General features: G+C 44.1%; 1 protein-coding gene and 1 long non-coding RNA gene across 5 annotated transcripts in view; one reads left to right on the forward strand and one right to left on the reverse strand.

Annotated features, from left to right (window-relative positions):
• The window catches only part of MYO7B (myosin VIIB), a 49748-nt gene that overhangs the window by 5970 nt on the left and 19335 nt on the right, over nucleotides 1-24443 (reverse strand). Inside the window, exons 19-44 of one of the 4 annotated variants that reach the window (XM_062634729.1) lie at nucleotides 24292-24390; nucleotides 23646-23740; nucleotides 22052-22136; nucleotides 21256-21474; nucleotides 20525-20626; nucleotides 19787-19963; nucleotides 18836-19045; nucleotides 17792-17959; nucleotides 17443-17523; nucleotides 16759-16886; nucleotides 15105-15231; nucleotides 13853-13972; nucleotides 12842-13015; nucleotides 12201-12428; nucleotides 11589-11756; nucleotides 10899-11016; nucleotides 10681-10807; nucleotides 9771-9940; nucleotides 8916-9097; nucleotides 8021-8148; nucleotides 7321-7478; nucleotides 6677-6830; nucleotides 4615-4770; nucleotides 1885-1990; nucleotides 1654-1767; nucleotides 879-966 (exon numbers count right to left, since the gene is read on the reverse strand). In XM_062634729.1, coding sequence (XP_062490713.1) covers nucleotides 879-966; nucleotides 1654-1767; nucleotides 1885-1990; nucleotides 4615-4770; nucleotides 6677-6830; nucleotides 7321-7478; nucleotides 8021-8148; nucleotides 8916-9097; nucleotides 9771-9940; nucleotides 10681-10807; nucleotides 10899-11016; nucleotides 11589-11756; nucleotides 12201-12428; nucleotides 12842-13015; nucleotides 13853-13972; nucleotides 15105-15231; nucleotides 16759-16886; nucleotides 17443-17523; nucleotides 17792-17959; nucleotides 18836-19045; nucleotides 19787-19963; nucleotides 20525-20626; nucleotides 21256-21474; nucleotides 22052-22136; nucleotides 23646-23740; nucleotides 24292-24390 — 3682 coding nt within the window. The other 3 variants (XM_062634727.1, XM_062634726.1, XM_062634728.1) reach the window with 3 other exon arrangements.
• LOC134172021 (uncharacterized) lies at nucleotides 9021-12302 on the forward strand. Its single transcript, XR_009967802.1, has 3 exons — nucleotides 9021-9606; nucleotides 9823-10046; nucleotides 12179-12302. It is a non-coding gene; the product is annotated as an uncharacterized LOC134172021 (long non-coding RNA).

Here is a 24443-nt window from a genome sequence, read left to right on the forward strand (position 1 = left end):
CCCCCCCATCTTTATGCTGTGATTTTCAGAGCTCCTAGCAGCTGTATCAGCTGTGGGAAGAAGAGGGAAGTCTTAGATACATAGTGCTTCAGGAGGTTGAACCTTGGTTTTAATGAAATAAGCAAAAGTCAGGACAAATGAATATGAAATTTAAGGGGAGTTTGATGTAGATTTCAAAATGTATGTTATACATAGAATCATAGAATAGTTAGGGTTGGAAAGAACCTTAAGATCATCAAGTTCCAACCCCCTGCCATGGGCAGGGACACCTCACACTAAACCATGCCACCCAAGGCTTCGTCCAGCCTGGCCTTGAATGCTGCCAGGGACGGAGCATTCACAACCTCCCTGGGCAACATGGAGGTAAATTGCGCAGAATTGCTGTCTTTAGCATTATATTGGTTGATATATTGGCAATACAACTTGTGCTTTGGTATCATCAGGTAATAATCTAGACAACAATTTTGTAATAGCCCAAGGAATGGGAGTGACACTGTGTAAAGAACATGTGTTGGCTGATAGCTGACCTGGCAGTGCATGAGCCTTGGATTGTCAAGAGGATCAGCCTATGAAACTTGTGTGTTTGGGATGCAACAGGTAAAAAAAAAATCTTTGGTACTAATTTAAAATCTCTGGAGAGATCCCCCCCAAAAAGATGTTCTGATGTTTCTCATAGCCAGTGCTTGGCTGCATCAGGTCACTGGATCTTACTGCTGGTGCAGGCAGTAGCCATGCATCTACAAACAAAAAAGTTACAATAAGGCTCTGCCACACACTTCCCAAGATGGGGTAAATCCTACTAGATAAATTTGCTGCTTCCCCAGTTCAACACAGCATCTCATGCACCTTCTTGTCATGCTGGCTGGCATTCTCCTTACCATCTTTCCCTGGTTTGTTCCTCCTGTTCCAGTCTGTCACCTGCCTTAGTGAGTCAAAAAAGTAGTCTGCTTCATTCTGACTGATCACCTGGAAGAGGCCAAGCAATGAAGGGGAGAAAGGAGGGATTAGCAGGTCGTATGTAGTACTGCCTGTGCCAACATACCCAAACATCAAGCTGAGGGGATTTTATTCCCTGTCTACAGTGAGAGAGCATAATTATGGCAGGAAAGACAGGCAAGGGGAAAAAAAGACATAAATAGGATGACAATGTCTGAAATTATTTATATTTCAAACAGGGATTTTTATTGTGACTTCTGTTGCTTTTTAATTACCAACCTGCTTATTGAAGTCAAGCTGAAGATGCCTACCTTATTCTTAGCCATTTCTTTTTTGTAAAGTTTGGTACATACTGGGTTCCTCTTTTCAGGAACATAGCACATGAGAAACTCATTTTGCTTAGACCCAGATTTTTCTTTGATCACATTTCCAGAGAAGGGACCTCTCCAGCAATTGACTGGTCTGTCTTCTCTGGTTTTAGTACTACCTTTGTACTGATTGACTAATAGAAACTCTGCATCTTCATCCAGCCCCTTTGAGAGACCCAAAGTAACTATCAGGTGCTAAAAGTTTGAGTCTAGATTGTATTCTCTTAGTAAGACAGAAGCAGTAATGACCTGCTCTGTTGCTTGGCTTCATACATTGTTGCTTAGGTGATCTGGTAAGTAAGAGAGGAGGCGGCAGTCTGGCTACCCCCCAATAGTCAAGAAGTGTTACCTTGTCTGCAATCTTCACAAAGAGGCTGAAACCTTCCCAGGAGCTCAGCTGCAATTTGGAGGCAATGCTCTGACACAGAGTGCGGATTTTGGTGTTTGTTCCCACATCAAATGTCTATGAGATAAGAAGACTCTTGTTACACAGAGAAGAGGAAGAAACAGGAACACGGAATAGCTTTAAACTTGCTCCTGCATGAACACGTCATGGCTGGGAAAACAAGTAAGCTCTCACCTCTTCTGTTTCATTGGGGAAGCAGATCTTGTGTGAGATCTTAGTGTTATTTTGTAAGATGGCCTCAACCTCCACAGGATGCGGTGCCCACTTCCTGGAGCCACTCCTGGAAAATGCCACCATCACCACAACAAAGATCAGTGTTGGGTGTTTAATCTTTGAGGAACTGAACAACAGTATCCTATCCAAACAACAGACTCCATCCAGAATGCTAGTACTATGCGATGGGGCAGGCTACAGTGGACCTTCACCCTGTTGCAAACATCAGTGTATTAACAGCAAGAAAATGAGGGTCCTGTTAGCATGTATTTTAAAAGTCTGTTCTACTCTGCAAGGAGGTTGCATTAATAGGTTGCACCTTCCTAGCCAGTACCATTACCCCTTCTATGTATTTAGCAGCATTTTTCATTACTGTTATTGAAATACGAGGATAGTGGCCACAAGGAGGAATACATTTTATTTAACTCTTGCAAAAAGATGTGTTCAGATACAAAACGAGTTACAGCTCAGGAGACAAGTCCCATGAAAGTTTGGAGTGCTGCTAGAAGCATTACACCTTATATAAGAGCTGGCATGTAATCACTGACTCAAGGAGTTCAAACTGTACAATCCCAGTTCTTTGAAATTGTATCTCAGAGCAAAGCAAAGGAACTGGCTCTGAAGTCTGAGTCGTGCCTTGATACAGTTAAAATGAGAACAAATCTAGCACATTACCTTCTGGGGCTGGTATTTTCCTGCCCTCAGTGGCACAGAGCAGGCTGTTTGGAGGTTTTGTACACCACAGCTTAGGGCCAAGCTCCTCTCTCACACTGGGCCTAGTCCCTCGAGAAGAGAGCTTAGTCTGGCATCCGGCTTGAGTCGAAAACTACGGTTTCTTCCATTAACTGAAATAGCAGTTCCATTTGGAGAAGGAAGGCCTGACTGTAACCAAATTAAACAGCATGTGCTCTGGTTCTGTGCAGGCACTGTAGGGAGTGTGGACCTACCCTACTCAGCCATCCATTCCTGGACTTGCAGGAGAGAGAGGCCACATGAGACCAAGGAAGTGCAGCAGCCTGGCTGCAGCCTCAGCTAGGAACTCGTTGCCAAGGCAAGTTCTGCTTAACACTCATCAGGGTGCTCACTGGTTCCCTGGCCAGGAGTCTGGGGATGAAGCTGTAAAGCTCTTTATGGAGGAAAAGGTGTACCCTAGGGCTCACTTGGCTTCTACTCTATGTATTGTATGTCAGGCTTCTGAGCTTCCTGTGCTCCCTTTTCCAAAGACAGCAGTATACTTACAGGGAGAATTTGGACTAGATGATTATTGCAGGTCACTTCCAACTGCAATATTCTATTCAGAGCAGGTTTAATCACAGGACAACAAAATTTGTCTTTGTTCCTCTTCCCATCCCCCGGCCTCCAGATCTGGGACAGTTTAGCAGATAGAATTCTCCTCCCAAACAGCCCATTCTGCTTTTTCTTCTGTGTTTCCCCACTCTAAAGAAGCTCTGTACAGCTCAACGGGGTTTACAGCATGAATAGCACATGATATAGGGAGGCAGGAAATTTTCAGGCTTCTCCATAGAAAAAAAAACAATGAATAGCATTCCTCGCCATGCATTTTTCAGGCACTTCAAAAGTGATTTCAATGTGCAGTGACATTTTCCCAGCAGTGCCAAAAACCATCCACTGAAAGGGAGACAGCCACTGTGTTAGCATTCCTCTCGAGCCTGACCCACAGGGCTCACAGACCAAAAGCAGGGCCCAGCCTAAGAGAAAGGGGAGAATGGAGGAGCAGGAGGGAGAAATCATTGGGCAGCTTCTTTACTGAAGAGGCCTGTGGCAGGAACGTAGTAACTCACAGCAGCATCAAAAGGAGGAAGGCTGGGGTTAAGCTTGTTCTTGGAGTGTCAAGCTGGGTAATTCCAGTGCCTGAAAGAATCTAGGAAAACTTTACCCCTACAGTTTAGCTGAAGCTTCCTGAAATCCTGGTAGCCCTTCTGCTCTCTCTGGTTGCGTCATGTTCATTGTACCAACATACCCAGCTCTGGAAGTCAAGTGATGATGTGTAATACTGAACTTGTTATAATGTTGGTAACTGTGACACAGACCCCTCTTACTAGTTCAAAGTTTGTAAGAGAATGCATAGATGCATTTAAATTGCCCTGTGGATCTGGACTACAACTGTGGCATGCTAGCCCCTTGCTCATTTCTAGCAATCCTTGTATTAATCCCTTTCCTCTTCAAACCTAGCTTAAAGCCCTCTCTCTGAGCGCATCTAGCTCCTGGGCTAGAATCCTTCTCCCCCTTTGGGACAGACATACCCCATCTGCCACCAGCAGGCCTGGTGCCGTGTAGACTGATCCACGGCCAAAAAGCCCCAAATTCTGATGCTGACATCAGTCACGGAGCCAGGAATTCATTAGTGACATTTTCTGATGTAACCATAGTCATTGACTGTGACTGGCAGGAAGGACGAGAACACTACTTGGGCTCCTGAACCCTGCACCAGTCACTCCAAGGCCCTTGAAGTACTTCTTGAGTCTCGGGCTTCTTGAAGAGATGTCCTCATTGCCCACATGAAAGACTAAAAAACGATGGTAGTGGCAGGGCCACATCAAGTAAGTCAGTTTTCTGGTGAAGTCCCTCACCCTGGCCCCAGGGAGGCAAGCAGACTTCCCTGTGAGTCTGGTCAGGTTGACATATGGGACCCCCTGTTCCCCTTCAGGTGGGAGATGCCAGATCCTTTACCTCATCACTCTCTGAATCCTCCGACTGCACTCCAGGGCCAGTGTTTCTTTCTGACGTGTCTCCATGAACTTCTGGGCATGTTTCAGCAGTGACTTGCTGGGTGGGAACATGCCAGTGCAGAGCCAAAGGAGCTGCCAGCCCTTGGTCACGCTGTACCTGTGAACACAAAGCAAACAGTTCTGCTCTAGACACATATAATTCTTTGTTTGACCACACACCAACTACAGGGAAGAGAAACAAACACTCTCCCATAATGGTATGTACTGCTGTTCAGCAGAGAGCTGCTAATCAACAGTGCCTTCTCATGGGAACTGGCAGTGATTTTCTGTGCAACAGCCAGAGTCCATATGTGAAGACAATGCTAAATCCTGGTTGATAAATATTCATGACAGTTGCAAATCTCATGAATAAACATAAGCTCCACTTTAACACTCATCTTGGCAGCAGTGGCCCCAGTGCCATCCTCTCGGAAAGCCACTGTCAATATGCTGCTCAAGCACACATGCTTTTGGATTGCGCCTTATCAGCTGTTCATATTCACCTGCCCTCTGTGCTAGACAGCTTTGCTCTTGCATCTTTACTTTCCCTCAAGCATGCTCATGCTCTGAAAAATAAGCACGTAGATGGTATTGTGTAATGAGGTAGGTACAGTTCTTAAACACACCAGATGAAGTCTGTACAACTTTCAGGCAGAAAGCCAGTTCTTTCAGCCTCTGGACTTGTGAAATCTGACAGTCAAAGTTCTTCTGGCATCTCACCCTCACCAGTAAGAAAGGCTCTGCAGCCAGGAGGCGGTCAGTCATTCTACCTTCAAAGCCAGCAGAACACACTTCAGCTGTGTCCCAGGAATTGCTCTGAAATGTTTAATGGTGTGAAGTGGTTTTGGCTGGGAAAGTTAGCAGGTCTGCCTCTGAATGGGTACCAGACTCTGCTGAATGAGGAGGTCCTAGCTTCCTTATTCCCATTTATTTCTCTGATTTTGCAGATGAAAACATGCTATTTTAATCCCATTTATAGATCTGTGGTGTTTGTGTCTATCTGAGAGCAGGACATGGTCCACAGTGCAGTAGCCTAGGAAGGAAGAAAGATTTGTTGCTCTGGCTGTTCTAATGAAAGTATATGGAAATAGCTGCCTTTCAAGCAGTGTTTTTTCCACATCAGTGACGCCCCTCAAAACACTGGCTAAATTGGCAGAGTGCATCAGGCATGGCACTGGCACCATGGTTACAGACTATGCATTAAATAGCCTGGAAGATTTAGTGCACAGAATGAAAATTACTGTTTAATAGTTAGTAATGTTCCACTAAATTTAATATTTGTGGAACAAGAAGAAAGAAAACCAAATGGAAGATCCTTCTCTAAGTTGCAGTGATGCAATGCAGCTAGAAACAAACCATTTTGTTAATAATTAGTACTATTTTAAACCTCCTTTTGCAATTCAGTTCCCCTCGAAGTAGGTCAAATTATCATTTTATGAGTGAGGAAATAAAACACCAGCCTGTTACAGGGACTTACACATAGGCAGGGCCCATGTAATCAATCTGTTCTGCAAGGCAGTTGTATAAACTACTTAACATGGCTATTCAGAAGTATTTACTGGTGATAAAAGACCTAGCGTGAACTCTGTGCTTATAGGAGGGAAATATTGTCATTGGGAAAATTTCAAACTGGCAGAGCAGTCACTGAAAGCATGTAAGAACTTTATGCACTGCGTTATTCACTCCACAGACTGCTTTGGGAGTAAGAAGGCTTTAGTAACACCTTGCTTGCCTCATGTCATATTGCACAGAGTTTAGCACTGAATGCTGATGGCAGCAAAGCAGCAGCTCAAGGGAGATGAGTGACAGTCATGCTCTGTGGCCTGTCTGTAGTCTAAAGTGCTGTGCACAGGTGAGCCCCATAGCACTGCCCAGGAAAAGGAAGAAGGAAGGTGTCCCTCCAACGTTTGGCCAGCCTTCCCCTCTGCCTCCACCCCACCACCATGAGGAGCTGAGGTTCCTCATCACCACCTGCATTTGAGCCTGGCTCTGCAGAAGCAGGGTGCTTGCACTCAGGTGAGTACCTGTTTCTGTTCTCAGTCAGTTGCTTCATAATCTGACAGTAAATTTCATCCCGTAGGATCTCTTCCTGGATAGCTGCTACAAATATCTGGTCAGTGACTTCCACAGAGGAGTGCACCTGTTTTGAGGGATAGTCTCCCATGAATTTCATGATGGGTGAATGTGCTGTTAAGAAAAAAAAGAAGCCAATTTTGGAAGGCAAATGAGAAGTCTCACCTGAATCCTAACATGTTTGTGACTCTTTTGATATCTAATGGCAAATACTGGGAGGAGGGTCTGGAATATATTCCCTGCCTGTCCACTACCCTCTTTCCCTGTGCAGCAGTCACTGCTTGGCTGTGATTTGTACTGTATTAGATGCTTGCTCTGGGCATATTAGCTACTGCTTTGGGCAGTAGATCTCACCCATTCCTAAAGCAACATTCTCAGTTAAGTGAGCCAGCAGGAGTTGAGGAGCATTGGGAGGGAATAGGAAGCTTTCCTCTATAGATAAGAGAAACAGAGTTGATACCCCCTGCCTTGATGTACATGTCTCCCTTGTAATGTGGATGCAGTATTATCCCAATGGAGGTGAGTTTAATGGATGCAGCTAGCTCCTCCTTCCCCTGAGTGTTCTCAGGTCCCACAGAGATGAGTGAAAGGATATCGATGAAGGCCTGACAAGCCAAATCAGGAAGATCAGGGTCTGTGCATGCTCTCTTCAGCAAGGGCTGTTTCAAGGGCTCCTTAGAATGTGCCCACAGTTGACTGCGCCCACGGGATTTTTGGAGAACAGCTTTGCTGATGGATTCCTTCTCAGGAGTCCTGAATGAAGACAAAGACAAGTGCAGGCAACACAGGATTACTGGATCGGTATTGCTATGAACACAGGAGGTCACTGTCACACAGACTTCCGTAGTCATGTTCTTTCTCAAAACAGTGATCTCCTATCTCCTTTGATTATTCATATCAACAAGGAGATGTAGTTTCTTGTAGATCCAGAAGGAAGATGGCTTGAAAACAGAACACAGGTTTTAGAAGACTAATTTTTCCCTTGCTGTCCAAGGCCTGTGATGTTGTGTATCCTCAGTAGCTGGTAAGTGCTGAAGAAGGGTGAGAAGTAAGAATAGTGCCTGCTGCAAAGAAGCAAGTCCAGCTGGGGTTCTTCAATCCTTACCTTTGCATTTCTGCAAATAAAAGATACAAGTAGGCCATGTGCCAGAAACTCTATACATCAAAAGTCACAATTATGGAGAACAATTGGTATCTCCATCAGAAAAGGGGGATGCCATTACATCCTAGGCTTTATGTGTCACTGAAGATCAATAAGAACTTTCCTAGGGTGCACACTACGCAGAGAGTTTCACCTGAAGTGTTCATAGGAGAACTCCTCTAGGGTGTAAGGCTTCACTTCGAGATCTTCTTCATCAGGTTCATCCACGTAGGAGTTCTGTGAAGCTGTCCTCCTCTGGTCTGGAGACATCATCAGCAAACTCTGGAATGACACAGCCACGTAGAAATGTCACATGGACACAGATCTCTGCACAGATTGTCAGGGGTTACTCAGCATATATGCACTAAATTCGGTACTGTGTGCCAGAGGAGACTTTCTGTTCCCTAAGCAGCATCTTCAGAGACTCAAGAAAGACTTGGGAATACTTAAAGAAGTAATTTCCATAGACCAAACAGTAGGGGATGTGGATGTGATTATCCAAAGCACAACACTTGTGAAAAATCCACCTGCCTATTACTAGTGTGTTTTCCCCCACATTTTCAGCTTTTTACTTTTTAGTACTGTATCAAATACAGTGAATCTCCAAAACTGAAGACAAAATTGTTATCAGAGTGCTTGATGGGAAACCTTGACTCACTGAAAAAGCATATTCTGTTAAAGTAACTACCTGCACTTAGAGCTTCCCTTGAGATGTATGATCACCAAGCAAGCCTGGTGTGAATGCAGGAAAATTCAACTGCACACCCATTTCCAGGAATTGCTTCAGATTCCAGGAACTCAAATCCCTAACAATTGAACAGACTGGTTTTTTGAGTTATTGCTTTTGGGCAAGTGTGGTCTTCTGTGTAGAGTTTTGGCTATGTTTAGTTTTCGGATAGGACAGAATGAAATGCTTTGCTTCAATGGGAGGTACGGAACTTATCTGACTTTAGAGGAACAACTGACTTCCAGTTATAAATTTAATCATATTTAACACTGTTATAATTTATCTTCCAGTCTCTTCAAAGGGAGTGCTCAGCTTGTCTTACCAGTACTTGACTAGAGGGTTTTGTCAGAGAAGGAATGATGTAGATATCTTCCAAAAATACATTCCCTGTTTTGCCTGTCCTTTCATTCTGGGCACAGATCCAGCCAGAGTCTGCATCCAGCCTTTTGTCTTCGGTGAAGATTAGCAAGTCTCCCTTCTTGAAGGACAGGATGGCAGGGTCTTCTGGGAAACAGAATAAGGGAGTACTGTTCAGGCTTGACAGTCAAAGAAAATGCAAAGTGATTGCAACGTGAAAGACAAGGGAATTGTATTTTGAAGGCCTGACTTCAATTAGTAATAGTAAGTGATTTGTGTAAATACAGCTAATTATCTAGTAAGACTTCAGAGAAATCACATTTCCTCTGACAGCCCGATTTTGGTGCACTGAGGGCAATGGCAAAACTCTATTTGATTTAAATGAATGCTGACCTTGTGTGTAGAACTGGTAGCAAATCATATAAAGAAACTCAGTAGCTGTAAGTAGGTGAAGTTAATGTTTACATTTTAATCCCCTTTTGTCTGTTCCAGCCAACTGTATTCCACAGAAAATTCCAGTTTACCATCTCTCTGAAGTTCTTCTGGAAACTATTTCCAGGGAGCCTAGATCCAGTTTCCTACTATAAGCAGGCTGAGTTGTTGGACACTGTACTATCTAAATAAAATACTCAAAGAAGTAGAAGGAGGAAGGAAAGGTAATTTGTATGCAAAGGTACTGCTGTGCTGATCATTGAGCATCCCTCCTGGAGCAAAGGGACTCTTGCTGAAGTTCTCCCTCTTCTCTTTAGGCTCTTTCAATCAGTGCTGTGTGTTCTCCCAAGATTTCTTCCCTACCCTGTAGAAAAGTTATAAGACTTACCCTGGGATTTTTTCTCCTGCATTGCCACAGCAAATCGTGATCTCTTCTTCAGTCCTTCCAGGAACATGACCACCAGTTCAGCAATGACAACGCTGTTTACAGATGTCAGGACAAACTCCTCGGCACGAAGTGTAATGAGAGTACAACTCTGTCCAAATGTCTTCACTGCCCTATGTAGTATTGAACAGTTTGTTACCAGAGCATCTGAAAGAGTTACAGACACACCTGCAATTACAGCCAAGGCACCTACACCTCTTTGCAGACAACTCCCTTACAGTGAGTATTGGTAGTTCTTTATTTGCCTTCTCATGAGTTGGTAGGTGTGAAGGACTGAAGTGGTTCAGGTTCACTCTGGACTCCATCATGTTTGTACAAAAGTGCTTCACTACAGAATAAGTAACTGGGCAAGTGATTTAATCTGTGACAGTCCTTACAGTGGTGGTTTTTTGTGTACGTGAGATCCTAATCACTGAGTGATCTGATGTAAGGATGTGTGCCCTGAGCAAACCAATGATTACCCTCTTTCCCTCAGTTATCCTGTTCAGGTCCATCACAACTGAGAAGTATATAAACTCCCAACATGCGTAACAGATGATGGCTTAACTATGTTAGTTATTTGGGCCATTCTTGTCTTGATGCATGTCTGTGCTTCCTTATACCTTTCTGACTGAGCAGGATCGTCATCCCTTCTAACAGCTGGGAAGATTCAGTCATTTCAATGTTTCCTTTACAAGCTGCTCAGAACTTGTCCCTTTCTGCTTCCCAGATTGAGGCTAAACCACCTTTCCAGGCTCAGATCAAATCACCTAGGGGGGCAGCAAGGAAAGTACACCTCCCCCCTTACATGGAATATCCTTTCTGATATGGGCAGAGAAGCCTTTTTCAGATCTTGTCTTTCTGGGACACTCACCTGTTGGTGTGGATGCCAGTTATCTCTGGGAAGGTCAGCTCAAGGAGCCGCTTTTCTGACTCATCCAAGAAGTAGATACCTTTCCAGTTTACAGCAACAATGAAGTGGTTCTTGGGCAAGCTGGGACCTGAAAATGCAATAAAAAACCTTACCTATGCTATCAAGTCCTCCTCTATAGATCTTAGATCTGTCCTCTGCTCCCAGGCTCCAGGTATTACCTGAAAACTTTGTGACTTCAAAGAATCGAGAAAAAAGCAAAGGCCACTGAAAGCGAGCAAAATCTACAAGTTGTCCCTTCACAGTCTGACGGGAGAGACGGTCCTGTGTGTATGGGGCCTGTGGTAGACAAAGAGACCTAAGGTTTTCTCAGTAAAATCTGTTTTGCATGATCTGCAGACAATAAAAAGCAAGCCTGATGCCAGAGATGCCCAGCAGCCCTCAAGGGTACCTGGAGAAAGTCAAATTAGGAACAGCCTCCAGGGGCCAAACCACATGCAGCTGAGGCTGCCCACAGACATGCAGTTTGCATATTTCCCTCAAATCCCCACTGACTGATCTGTTCAGAGTCTAACACAGTTTGGGTGGAAATGATGAAAACCAATCTTCCATCCCATGCCCATCCTGACTCGACTGTCAGATGGGAGATAGAGAGCCCGAAAAGAGACTCTATTCAGAGATTTAAATCTACCTTTTTCATTCTGTACACACACACCCTCACCCCCCCCTTGGGCCTTACATGGAAGAGTGAGTGGAAAGGTTCTCTGCTACCCTATTTAACTACTTGGGAAATATAAGCTGAGATGGTTTTCCTTCTTCACCCAACAGACTATTCGTAAATGGAAATGGTGAAAAAAGCAGAAGCTGGTGTTTCAGAGTGGTTACCCAGCAGTGCCAGACAAACCTCTTACCTTAGCATGTGCATAGGTTATAAGGCTCACCCACTTTTCCAGGGGCTTGGACTTCAGCTGTTTTGCTGGAATACAGTCATGGAGCACCTTCTGCAGAAGTTCATTGTGGATGGAATCTCCAAATTGAATGTAACAATATTTTGCACCTATCTCCACCAAATCCTCCTCCTGAAACAATCAATCCATTAAACAAGACTTAGAAAACTGTCACAAAGTCCAGATAGCCTCGTTCAATCTTGAATCCATCTTAGGAACGGGATTTTCCCCGTTTTTGTGTGAATAACTCATGACAGTCATCCAGCATAAGGAGAGATGATCTTCACACAATCATAGCATCAAAGAGGTTATTAGCAAAGATATTTTAAAAGGACCTTCATTGCCCTTTTGGACATGCCTCCAGGTGCCACGTGAACTGAAAGTTGCAGACATAAACCAAAATGAATTGCAGCTGCCAGCCTGGCTGCTGGCACAATCACTTGGACTGTGTTTGTTCAGATTAAGAAGAGAAGGGCTGTCCACAGCCACTTTAAAACTACATTCATCTTCCTGCTTTTTTATGTGGAAATGTTAACATAGCTTTGTCCCTTCAGAAGGATGAATAAGGAGACCCACCTTCTCACAGCGATACTCTCCAAACCGGATGCCTCGAATGACTTGGTGGTAAATGAGATCAGTGCTGATAGGATCCTCCTGGGAGTTGTGCCAGGGGGTGAAGATTTCCTTGCGGAAGTAGAGCCGCCAGGGCGCATTGCGTTCGTGTGTGCCCCGCTCCTTCACTAGCTGCTCACACTGAGAGATGGCATCCAGGACGTGATCTCGTCCGCCACCCAGTGACCACACCTAGGACAAAGGGACAACGCTTATTGGAGTGCCTGCTTTGAGTCTGAGGGAAGGACAACAAACCCAAAACTTCTGGTCTCTGGACAGCAAGAAAAACTGCAAAGGTAAGCAGATGGATGTGCAAGTTGTACTTTGGTACATGTATTTTTGTGTACATGGGATGGTATTGGGAAAAATAAGTTGGAAGCTGAAGCAGCTGTGGTTTGCAATTTTCTATTTGTTAGCCATAGAAAGGCAGAATAGGATTATCAGGTCCTGAGATTCAGCTGGGATTCAGAACTGATTTGGTTTGAGCACAGGAGTGGGATGGGGGTGCTTCTAAAAGTCAGAGGGAGTCCTCAGTGAGGCTGGGTTGACAGTACCAACTCCACAGAAAGAGAAGGGAGCTTTCATTCTATTTTTCTACACTTTACCTTATCAAACACAGCAATGTAGAGCGAAAAACCAAACAAATCCTTCAGTGTGGTCTTATCTGCTATGAACTGACAAATCTCTTTGGCAGTGGAAGCAGAGTCTGCAGGGACAGTGATGCTTTGGCCATTCATCAGGGTGACATTAAACATAATGGGTTTCTTCTGCTTCGTTGCCTGGAAGTCAGAGTTGAATGAGAGAAATAAATTATGAGTAAAGCTTAGTTTTCTGTGAAGAATGAAGAAGCCATTTAGATTTAAGAGTTCTGCACACTATACACCCTAGTCAACTCTTTGTAAATGAATTTCCAGTGCCCACACAGCTTCTTCAATGCATGGTGAGTCTCAAGTATTAATTATATCCCTGGAGCAGCACTAGCCTCAAGTTCTCTCCTCACCACAGCTCAGGAGAGCTGATTATCTCACGACAGTGTAGACTGATAGACTTCTTGTGAGTCTTATTTGGCCTGGTGACTTTTGGGTACAACTTTAGATGTATCAGTGGAGAGATGGCCTGCAGCAAGTACTTTGCCCAAGGAGATTGTTAGGCAATTGGGTCATTCAGATCTAGGAAGGAATTGAACTGAGGCCTTCACTTGAAGGGGGTGTATGTGTGTGACTTCTAATGATGAGGGTGACACTTAAGGGGAAGGACAATACAGCCCTATCATACACATTCCTCCTTCTATTTTAAAAGCATAAACCCTGCTCAGTTCTTTCTACAAATGATCATCAGAGCTTCCCTCAGGAAGTGGTTCTGGCCTGTGGGCCCCGTGTGGATGGAGATACCTCCCTGCAAATCATGTGTTGCAGCTTTTAAGGTATACTTTCCACTGGATTAAGGTTAACTGAATAGCCAGAAGAGGTGTATCTAAGAAGCAGCTGGTCTGCAATCCCCTTGTGCAACTGATTTCCTTTATTTGACTTAGGAAGATCTATTAGCACAGGTTTGTAAACAAAATCCAGGATAAAGTAACAGAGGTCAATATAATTAAACAAAAAGGGAGCTGCTACCTGAAGTTCCAGCCAGCTTGGAGGTTCAGTCCGTGCTCCATTGACATAGGTCCGTCTCAGACGTTCAGCACAATATGGTGCATATCCTGCGGGCCCATGGTGGATGAAATTCAACAGGTACTATATGCACAGAGTATAAGAAAGAGTTAGGAAACGCTAATCCTCATAAAGCTTAAGAAACTGTCTGCAGCTGATATATTACAGTCATCAGGATTAAAGGTTAAGCATGGAATTAGTGTTTTGAAAAAGGAGGATTGAGACACCAAGTTTTACCTCATTCTGCAGAGCTTTTAGTCTAAAGAGGAAGACTTGTGTCAGTCCGTTCACTGTGTTTAACTACATGAAAAATACTAGACAGTGGAGACTTTATTCTTATGATTAAGTTAGAGCAAGCTTTAGTGTTTCCAGCTGAAGAGCCTGAAGTCTTTTTGCATTTTATAGAAATAAAGGCACTGGGAAGATGGCTAATTGCAGGTTAGGACTGGTGATGATGGTTATTTTTAGTTTTACCAAGTTCTCTGCCAATATCAATATTTGAAGTCCATGGTTAAGACTGGGCATTGGATGAGAATGATTGGATAAACTGAGTTTGTGGAGTTCATGTGGCTCTGTTATCTTGGATGGCATGGTGTAAGCATGGACTTGTATCTAGTGCCAGCATGGGTTGGTCACCTGGTTATCTTACTGATTAAAAATATTCCTAGAAATAGGGTATGGTCATGTCTTTCATGAGTTCTGTGTGCTTCACAGTCTTGGAATGAAGACTGACGTCAAAATATATCTATGGCTTCTGTCTGGCTTGTTCCAAGTAGTGTCCGTTTAGCAGCATTTATGATTAGATTAATTATAGCTTAATCATTAGATTAATAATTTGAGCTAAGGTGTCAATAAAGCAACGTTGGTGATTCAGGTATATATATGGATTCTGTTTGCCTCTAAGGTCTAGGAGGAAGGCTGATGTCAAGTTGGAGCCATGGATTGTTGGTTGTGTCTCTTTTTCCTGTGATGAAGTGGATTTATCATACATTTAAATTTGGAAATTAATGAATGATGAAAAAGACCAAATCTCTACTGGATTTTGTAGGGCTTGGAGATGAATTTAAATTCCCAGATAAGCATATGAGATGGTTTCAGCTAAAATCACAGCACCAGCTGCTATGGCAGTTATATGGCTATCTGTATCAAAACATCAACATACACAAGAAACCATGTCAGCTAAGGCATTAAGCTCTAGGAGAGGATAGTAGTGTACCTTCACAAAAGTATCTGAAGGAGGAAAGCAACCAAGGCAAAGTGACAGAAGGATCCAGCCTCGAGCATAGCTGCTCCTGTTGCTGTTTTCCGTGAGCTGTTTGCAAATCTGGCAGTAAATTTCATCTCTGTAATAGAACGCATGAAAGCATCAGGTAATGAGTCACTGCCTGAACTGTCTCTGGCTACATTTCCACTGCACGCTTGGAATGACTGCAGCATGATGAAGTAGGTCTGAGCTAGGGTACCACCTGTAATGTACCACAGGAAATGACTGTGTCATGGCTTTTGCAAGAAAAGGCTCAAGGTACACCTACTGCCCTTTGCCACGCCTTGTTACTCAAGCAGTTCAAGTGTGATTCCCATGCTGGGTTACCTCCTATAACAAGCAGAGGGACTGCGCAGGGATAATATCTGCTGGCTCATCCAGGTGTGAAATGGCATTGCTGACCCTCCACATGTGAAACTTGCTCTAAGCTCTCTACAGAATGTGTTTTGTATCTTGTGGCTCTTGTCTGTCTGCTTATATGTTGGTTTTGGGGTAAGGATAGGGGGACACCTGCTTAAACTTGCATTTTTGGTAAACTTGGAGTGAGTCTTTGGATGAGAATGGAGGAAAGGGTGCTTCAGATTGAGCTTCTGAAAGTGCAAGTTGCCTGCAGCAAGGACATATGGGAAACAGATGCAAAATCTGCATATAAATGAAACTGCTCTTTAAAAATAATCTTGAACTTTCTGGACTTTTGGAACACACGTTTGGCAGGTCTGATGTGGGAGGACAAAAGGCGGATGAGGTTTTTGTTTCCAGATGGACATATGATGAAACAAAGACTGAGGCAGTAAATGCTTAGCCTGTGTGATACATTGATTGAAGGCAATTTTTTGCCAGCTGAGGATCTGCTTTGGGGAGCATCTTGACTGAAACAAAGCAACTATGTAGAGAGGAATCCAGCTTTATAGCTGTGGTCAAAGCAGGGCCTGTCCCTATGGGCTTTGTTACAGAAAAGTGTGGCATAAGCTAGAATGGAGGAGAGAATTCACAGGGTTAGGTCAGAACCAGCTAGCTTCTGTCTTATCTTCACACCATGCTTAGCCTAAGGTCCAGCCTCACACCACTTGTAAGCAGGATTTCTTTTCCTAGTGGCTGATGTACTTAGCAAGCCAGACCTTAAAACTGTCTCTGATCTGGGGACATTGCTTGAGGGCTACTGGGAAACTGAGGTTATGAGCACCTCTCATACACCTAGTGTACCTGAATTCCATATTTCTTACTCTTCTGAGTGTTTCTTCTTCCTCATACTAGGGCTGTTCCATCTTCAGGTGGTTTTGGGTAACAGCCCTGAGCCTCATTGCCTATCTGTGGGGTATTCAGAAAGCTGTATGTGGAGCTGACCTAAACTACAACATAAAGATACCAGTAAAGGCAGTAAGGGAGTTATCTGCTTCCTCTTATAAAGCTGAACCATCCTCCAAAGAGGCGTGTGCCCTACAGTCTGGGTTCTATGTGACCAGCTAGGGCTTTCAGTCAGGAATCCCCAGAGATAAATGAGAGACATTCCAGCATTTGGAAAATGCCCTGGAACTGTGGAAAGGGGATGCTGGATTTCATGATGTAACGGTTGCCTGGTCCCAGAAAGGAGGTACAGATTTCCTACCTGATGGCAGGACGCAGGATTGCATTGCCGATAATGAAGTGCACTTTTTCTAGGTTGGACATAGGCCTCTCAGAGATTGAGTTGTCCTCTTGGAAAGCCTCTTCTCCACCTCTCAGCTGGTCTGTCACCTGAAAAAAACAAGCAGAACCCCCGAGTGCTCTAGAAACCTCCCCTCTTACCAGGCAGCTCTCCCACACTTGAGGGACATTCCTTCTCAATCACTCTGGATAAAACTCTTTCTGCTCAGTGGAGGAGCAGTTTGGAATTTTCATATTTCACCCTTCATTCTCAAGCTGACTTATAAAATGAAGTGTTAAAGCACTAGCAGTGGGTAGGAGAACCTTCTTGTGCTGTCCTGTACAGCCCTTAGCACATGATGTTCTCAGTCTGCTCAGGGCTTTGGGCAAAGTGTTCTGCAATACCAACAATTCTCAATCATAAATCGTGTTCAGGGGTCACTCTCCAGCAGGAAGGGATGGAGTTCATCTGCCAGAGAATGAATGACAGCAGTGCACATGGAGATGGTTTCAAAAGAACAGTGTAGCGTAGATCCTGTACACAGGGCTGGGCTGGCTTGGCAGGGGTGCAAATTCCCAGCTTGGAGGTTGCTGCCACATGACATCTGGTGAAGACAGGGTTCCAGGCAAGGAGACTTAGGGGAAGCAATTTATTTCCATCTCTTACCTTCCCCATCAACTTGGATGTCCGTTTCAGCTTCAGGGAAGAGATCCCCTTTGACATCTTGTTATCCTTTCTGCCTTGTCTCTACAACACACATTACCATTATACAAAGTTAGTTTAATGCACAGCAAAAATGATTCATTAAGGACAGAAAGATGCTCACATTGGAAATGTTTTTGTTTTGTCCCCTCCTTCTGTATTGTCTTTACAGGACTGACAGGGCCCTTTTGCACTTCTAGCATTCCAAGTACAGTAGCACAAAAAGGTTACTTTGCTTTCCTCACCCTTGGTTAGAGCAGCACAGAAGCCAAAGAAAGGAAATGAAAATACAAACATAACCTGCTCCTCTCACCATATCTGGGCTGTCATTCCTGAACTGGACCTGGTTTTTCCTGCCAAGCGTATCATATATTTGTGTCATCACGGAACCGCTCTTGGTGCTGGCATTCTTGGCAAACAGTGCTGGCTCTGGCAGGTCCCCCATGAATCTCAAGATGATAGCCCACACAACCAGAGAAGCCTGTAATGGCAGAAAGCACAGTCAGACACTGCCAGCAGAACCAATGGCCTCATGTCATTTCTACCTGTTTAGATTTAGATAAAAGCATTTTCTACCTTTACCCAGTGCAAGTTGTTTGAATTCCCATCTCCTCCTGCTGTTTACAACAGGAGTTTACTTTCATGTCAAACAGCATGAGAGCAACATTCACAACACTCTATGCTAAAGGAAGAGGATGCAGTTCTAGTGGGAATGTCATATTTGCCCTGTGACTGCGAAGTCCTCACCATGCCCTTTACAGGCACCTTGCAGGTATGTTGTAGCTGGGGTTGAGGTGAAGAAATCTTGGCAGAACTGCACTCTGCATTTACCTCCCTGGACAGATAAGCAGTGCAGTGAACTCTTCCAGGAGCTCTCATGTCCAGAACTAGAAAGTTCTAGAAAGATAGTGAAGTTTTTGCAGCATGGGAGCCTCCATTCTGCAAGGCTGCGTTAGCATCGAGAAGAAATCCCTCTTCAATCCCCCTGTGGTTCAATGGGAACACTGCAGGCCCGGGCCTTCCCCTTTTGTCTTAACTCAGAGACTAGCAACCTTAACAAGAGCAGAGAGATGGGTGAGCTCTGGTGCTTCTTTCCAGTCTGTTTTTGCCCTCAAGGCCTAACTGAAGAAATCAAAACAAAGCTCAGGTTCCCTTTTTAGGCAGACTAAAGGTTACAAGAGAACTTGGTTTAGGCAGGTATCTGTGCCAAGTTCCTGCTTGCAAAGTGCCAAAAAGTGCTGATGGGAGCTACTACTTCCAAGGGCTGTGCCAGAGACAGGGGACCCAAGGATGAGGAGAGATATAAAAACCAAGGCTGTGGAGAAAGCAGGTTTAACGACAACAAGGAGCAAGATACCAGGACGTTATCCTTGTCATCATGGTAGAGTAGCGGGTGCCGCAGCTGCCTCCGGATATGTGTATGTGTAGAAGACCCCTGGAAATAGGTAGCTGCAAACTTTGGGAAGGTGTACTCTTCCAAGCCATCAGCTTCCTCTTCTAGCTCCACACTCATAGGAACCATGTCCAGATCTACCTCATCCAGCTTGTTCGGCTCTGTTTCCAAGTCCTGTGCAGAACATGAGGAAGAAACATATTTTCTTTCCCTGTACTCTGATATTCTTATTTTACATTCTTCTTCTTTCTTTTTCCTTTTCTTTTTCTTTTCTTGGCCATAGGTCCTCCTTCCCAGCTAACCCCAAAGACCCCAAAGCCATTTTCAGCTGCTACCAACAGATGATTTGGGCTCAGAACTTGTCCTTCTGAGATGCATCCATTCTATACGACCTTCCTTGTTCTCATTGTTCTCACTGCTGATGGAAATTCTAGGTGCTATCTCACTGCTCACATCCTACACTAGCCAAGACCATTCTAATCTGCCTACCTCTCCCTACCCAGTTCCACCCTCCACAGCTGTCAGGACTGGTATATCTCAACATTTTGCTTTTAAGAACATGGGATAAGTTGGGTCATGCATTTTCAGCTTGGTTCAGCTGGAAAATCACTGAAAGCACTGTCAGCAGAACATGTGCATGGTGCTAAAATGCACTATTTGGTGAGGGTCTGCTGGGCAAAAGAAAAAAAAGTGCAGTAGCTTTTGAAGACACATAGTCCCCGAACTGCATGTGACCAAAACATTTTGGGAATTGACCTCTGAAAGCAGATCCCAAAAAGACTGTCTGGATGGCTGATTTGGGTGATTCTTTCACTGTACAGAAATTAAACAAAATTGACCACTGGGGGAATTCCAGGGATGAACGGACTTATGCAAGGCATGGACATGACCCATTACCAGTCTGAAGCTCTGTACCTCAAAGCCCAGAGGAGCCTGTCCTTCTTGGCCTCCAATCATAGAAGGTAAAAACCCAAAAATTTTGTCCACCATTTCTTGGTCGCTGATAACATCATCATTTGCTGGTTTAGTGGCAAGAACATTCCTCCTTTGTCTTCCTTCTGCCTTCTCTCTCTCCAGAGCAGCCAGGCATTCCTTTAAACATAGAAGCTGGTTAGGCATTCTGCTAGAGTGAATGGGTGAGAGGATGAAATGCTATTACAAAGGTGTTCCAACAGTGAGGTTCAGCTCTGCTAGTGCAGTGTCGGAACATGAAGGCAAAAGTTGCTTGTGCCAAGTGCTCGCAAAGAACTAGCACATCAACAGCAGGGCTTTGCTCTTAGAGCTTTCTTTATGGACTGTTGGCCTATTGGTAATGATGTGCTATTTTTCAAGACCTTTATCAACAAGAGATGATAGAGGAAAACCACAGAATCCCTGACAGCAGAAACCCCAATATTATCTAAAGTTTAAAAATGTTTTATGTCAGGGGGCTGTAATAGCACTGTGCATATTTGGCTGAGGTGGCAGCTCACACTGCAAACAGAAATGTGCATGTGTTTCCTTGTCCCATTTCTAAAGCATCATTACACATAGATTTACAACTGTGTCTCCTCTTTATTAAAATGTAGATGTGCAAGTGCTCAGGTGTGAGCTAGGCAGGCTCTTCTTAGCCAGGGAACACAGCATTCAGTGGTCCTCCGCCAACAAACCTACCTTTTCTGATCTCATAGCTTCTTCCCTTCCTGGTCCAAGGACTTGGATGAGATGTTTCTCTTCTTCCAAGTGGATATTCCTGGCTTCCCCCTTGCCTGTGTTCTGTGAACAACAGGACCATTCTGTGACAGTTACCACAACTGCTGAGCTGGCTCTCTTCTGCCATAACAAGCTGTTCACACCAGGACTTTGTCACAGCAGGGACTCAGTTCTGGATTTAGCATCTTAGGGAACAGGCCAAAGGCAGAAATCAGCAGACTGGCTTCCTTCTTCAAACTGGCTTTAATACAGAAAGGAAACCATACAAAGTTCTCCCATGTGCTGTGGACCACCAAGGCAGTAAATATAGGAATTTTTTCTGATAGCACATAACAAGACACATTAGGATTCCCCTGTGAATGGATCCCTAAGGGACATTATTGGGCCTTGGTGTAGAAATTGATCTTCCCTTGCAGGAGTGACTGACATGCACGCACATCTTATCTTTTGTCCTCCCTTCTGTCAAAAACATCCCAGCTCTGGCAGTGAAGTTTTGATATGTGATAACAAACACAGAAAGCAAATGTAAACAAGATCAGTTTGCTTAAAACTCTGCTTTCATACTTGACAGGAGCTCAAAATAAAACATCCCAAAATAAATCTCCAGTCTTATGCTATGGCAACACTTGCTGTTCATGAAGTCTCTACCAGGACTTCACAGAAACATGTTCACAAGGTATCTGTGAGCATACCTGCTTCTTCATTCCCTGGTAGAGTCGTCGAGCAAACATGCCCCTTGCATATGCCTGTATAACACATACAGCTTTCTTCTGCTCTGCTACCTTTTGACGCATTAAATAACCACGGCACATGGCTTGAAGCCTGATGATAAGAGTCCGAGTCGCTTCATACTGTTTAGCAAGCTGCCGGCTCCTGTAGAGAGCCTGCAGGCGCCCAAAACCCAGCATAACCTGTAGGGAGGTGGAGAAGAAAGAAGTGATTATGGTTCAAAACCACTGAAGCTGGCTTTAAATCTAGTATATAGCATTGTTTTGGGGACCTATTCTAGGGAGTGTCTCCAGGAAGTGATAACGATAGCTTGGGGTTATGACAAGGAAAGGAAGAAAGCAGAAATGAAGCCAAGTGAATGGGGGGAAGGAAATAAAACACTAGCCCTTGGAGAGATGGGTGTGTCAATCCCAAGAGAATGGGGGAGAGTGCAGGACAACACATTGATGCACAAACGCTAGCCTTGGACTCCTGACTAGAAGAAGTGTGAGATCAGTCATACGTCAAGTTGCCCGAGCCAAGCATGCCAGAGGTTAGTTTGGTTACTCTTTCACCAGAAAGGTCACAGGTTCAGCAAATCCTAAGAGGTCCCCTCCATGGGCTTTACATCCTGTCATCCTGCCTGTCCTCCCTTCAGTTGTGAATATCTTCATTCCTAATACTCCACTCAATCTGGCAGGGCATAATATCCAAACACACACACAAATATTCATATATATTTTTATATATTTATATATTTTATATACACCTGCATCTTACCATTCTGAAATCCTTCCGGCAGCAGTAGCCTCGCCAGGCTGACTGAATGGCTACAGCAGACTTCCTCTGTTTCAGAAATTGTTTCCTAAGCAGGGGGACAGGTGAGGTGACAAATAATAGGTTATTCCTGCTGCTTCTTGTGATACTAATAAAGAACAAGGTGATGGGTTTTTTCCTTTTATGAGATGTCTACACTCTGATCTCAGCCTTGTCTCCTCTCTAGGAACACTAGAGCCAGGAACACTATTGTTAAACTAACTAGCTCAATATTAGTAGACATCTTGCCAGGGCAAGTCTGAAGCTCAGCAAGGGCTGTTCTTCCTGCTTCTGAGCAGCCCAAGAAAAGTATTATGTTGCAGCAGAAGCATTAGTCTGGTTAGATACTTCTGCACCACATGAACTCAATTATACTCACTCAAACATTTTGTCTGCTTATGTGTTCTCCATGCTCATAGAAAGGACAGAACAGATTGACCTTTTTGCCTGACCTTTTATGTAAATAAAGGCCTTAGGAGATTTCACCTAGGCTCAGCTTATTCTGCAAGTGAAGCAACACCATGAATCAGTTGAGCTCATAAAGTGTTTTCCTATTCGCTTTGTTATCTATTTGCTAGTAGAAAGGAGAAGATAGAAGTGTTACTAATCCACCTTCATACATCTGAGCTGACTTTGCCCTTAATGTTGCAAAAATACTGGTAGCAACTGCAGAGCAAAATCATTGCTGTGGCGGGATCGCTCTTAAAAGGCCCTATATCAAGCCAGGATAAGTTAACTTCCCCATTTGATGGCCACTTGCTCCCTGGTGTCATCACTGCCCATGAACTTCCCACGGTAAAAGCTGTCTATCGCCCTGTGGCTGTCAGAAATGGCACATAGCTCTGATGGTTCAAAGCTAAAAACCAGGTGAGGCTTTTAGGGAGAGGTGGTATCTGTCAGATAGCAGGCAGGGTTTGGGAAAAGGGGGAAGCTTTGGGGCATTTATGTCATGTTTGTTAGATCTTGCTTCTCTACTGTCAGGAATATTTCTAAATCAAACCAAGTTTCAGCCCTATATAATGGTTCTAGTTGGGGGATGCAAGATTACTACGTACAAATCATGATGTAAAGCATTTAATGAGGACATTTACTTGATAGTGACTGGATTTCACTTCTGCAAATATCTGAAACAAAATCAGACAAATTGTGCATCTTTGCTAGAGAGCTAGTTTCTATCTGATTCTTTCCTATGTCTTGTATCAAAGAAGCATTCTGCATAAGGAAGTTCTTCTGTCTCTGAGGGGAACACAGATTCCATTGGGATTTCCCTCTTTCCAGGTGCCTACTGTTTACTAGAAATATGAAGTGCAAATCCTCTTTCCAGCCCTTCCTCTTTATGTCATGTCACACACAGCCCTGCGTTTTGAAAAGCATCGTGAAAATAAAGAAGCTGAGCACGAGCAAATGTTTGTGCAAAATCTGCATAGATGCACTGACAGGCACTGAATTTAGGGCTAGTGGAAGATACAGATTCATGCTCAAAAATGCTTCATAGAGTGTGTTAAACAAAGATTACTGCTTCAAACCAAAGCAAATTCCCTTCTGCAAGATCACTGACCTGTCCTTCACTCCTCTCATCACCTTCTGGATAAGAAGAACCTTATCTGTGAGTATATTTTGGCGTTGAAGCTCCAATACTGTATCATGATGATCCTGTTAAAAAGAAGGTGTGGATATGTCAGCTCAGCAGACACCCCTACAACTTGTGAAAACTAGACACATTGTCTGAAAGAGGCTCAAAATCATCAAGCAAGCTGTGATCAAAATGAATTTATGGAACTGCAGTAGGAAGAGTTCACACCACCTGACCACACCATCTCTGGCCATAGCCATAAACAAATAGAGAATCTGCCTGCAGCAAGATGGTCTTTAACCCTGGAGATATGCTATGGGCAAGGAGGTCCCCTGCAACAGTGTGCTGGTGTCTAGTTCTTTTTTATGCTCAAGGCCTGAGCAGAGACCAATATATTGCATTGCAGCTGCAGCACTGTAGCACAGGAACATGACCAGCCTCTCCTACACCAAGCTGTGCCCACCAAATTGCTGAGCCTTCAGGAACAAAGATCCAGCCTCAGATTCAAGGGAGTTTATAAAGCTGTGACTCAGGCCTGCTGGGTCCCCACTCTTGCACAAGCAGGTTAAACTATACTGTGAAGCACCCAGTTTTTCAGTAGAAGAGACAATAAACTGTCCTTTTTACTTACTTTTAGGAACATCTTGGTCTTTCCAGCTTGCCAGCTTTCGTCCTTGCCCAGCACTGCTTCAGAGATGCTGATACAGCTCTGTCGAGCATCATTCTTCAGCTGATGTGCAAAAGCATCATCATGTTAGGGCTTGGGTGCGAAACACAGTAGCT

Source organism: Pezoporus occidentalis, unplaced genomic scaffold (assembly GCF_034315485.1).
Source record: "Pezoporus occidentalis ecotype Australia unplaced genomic scaffold, CSIRO_AGI_Poc_V1 ctg438, whole genome shotgun sequence".
Lineage (NCBI taxonomy): Eukaryota > Metazoa > Chordata > Aves > Psittaciformes > Psittacidae > Pezoporus > Pezoporus occidentalis.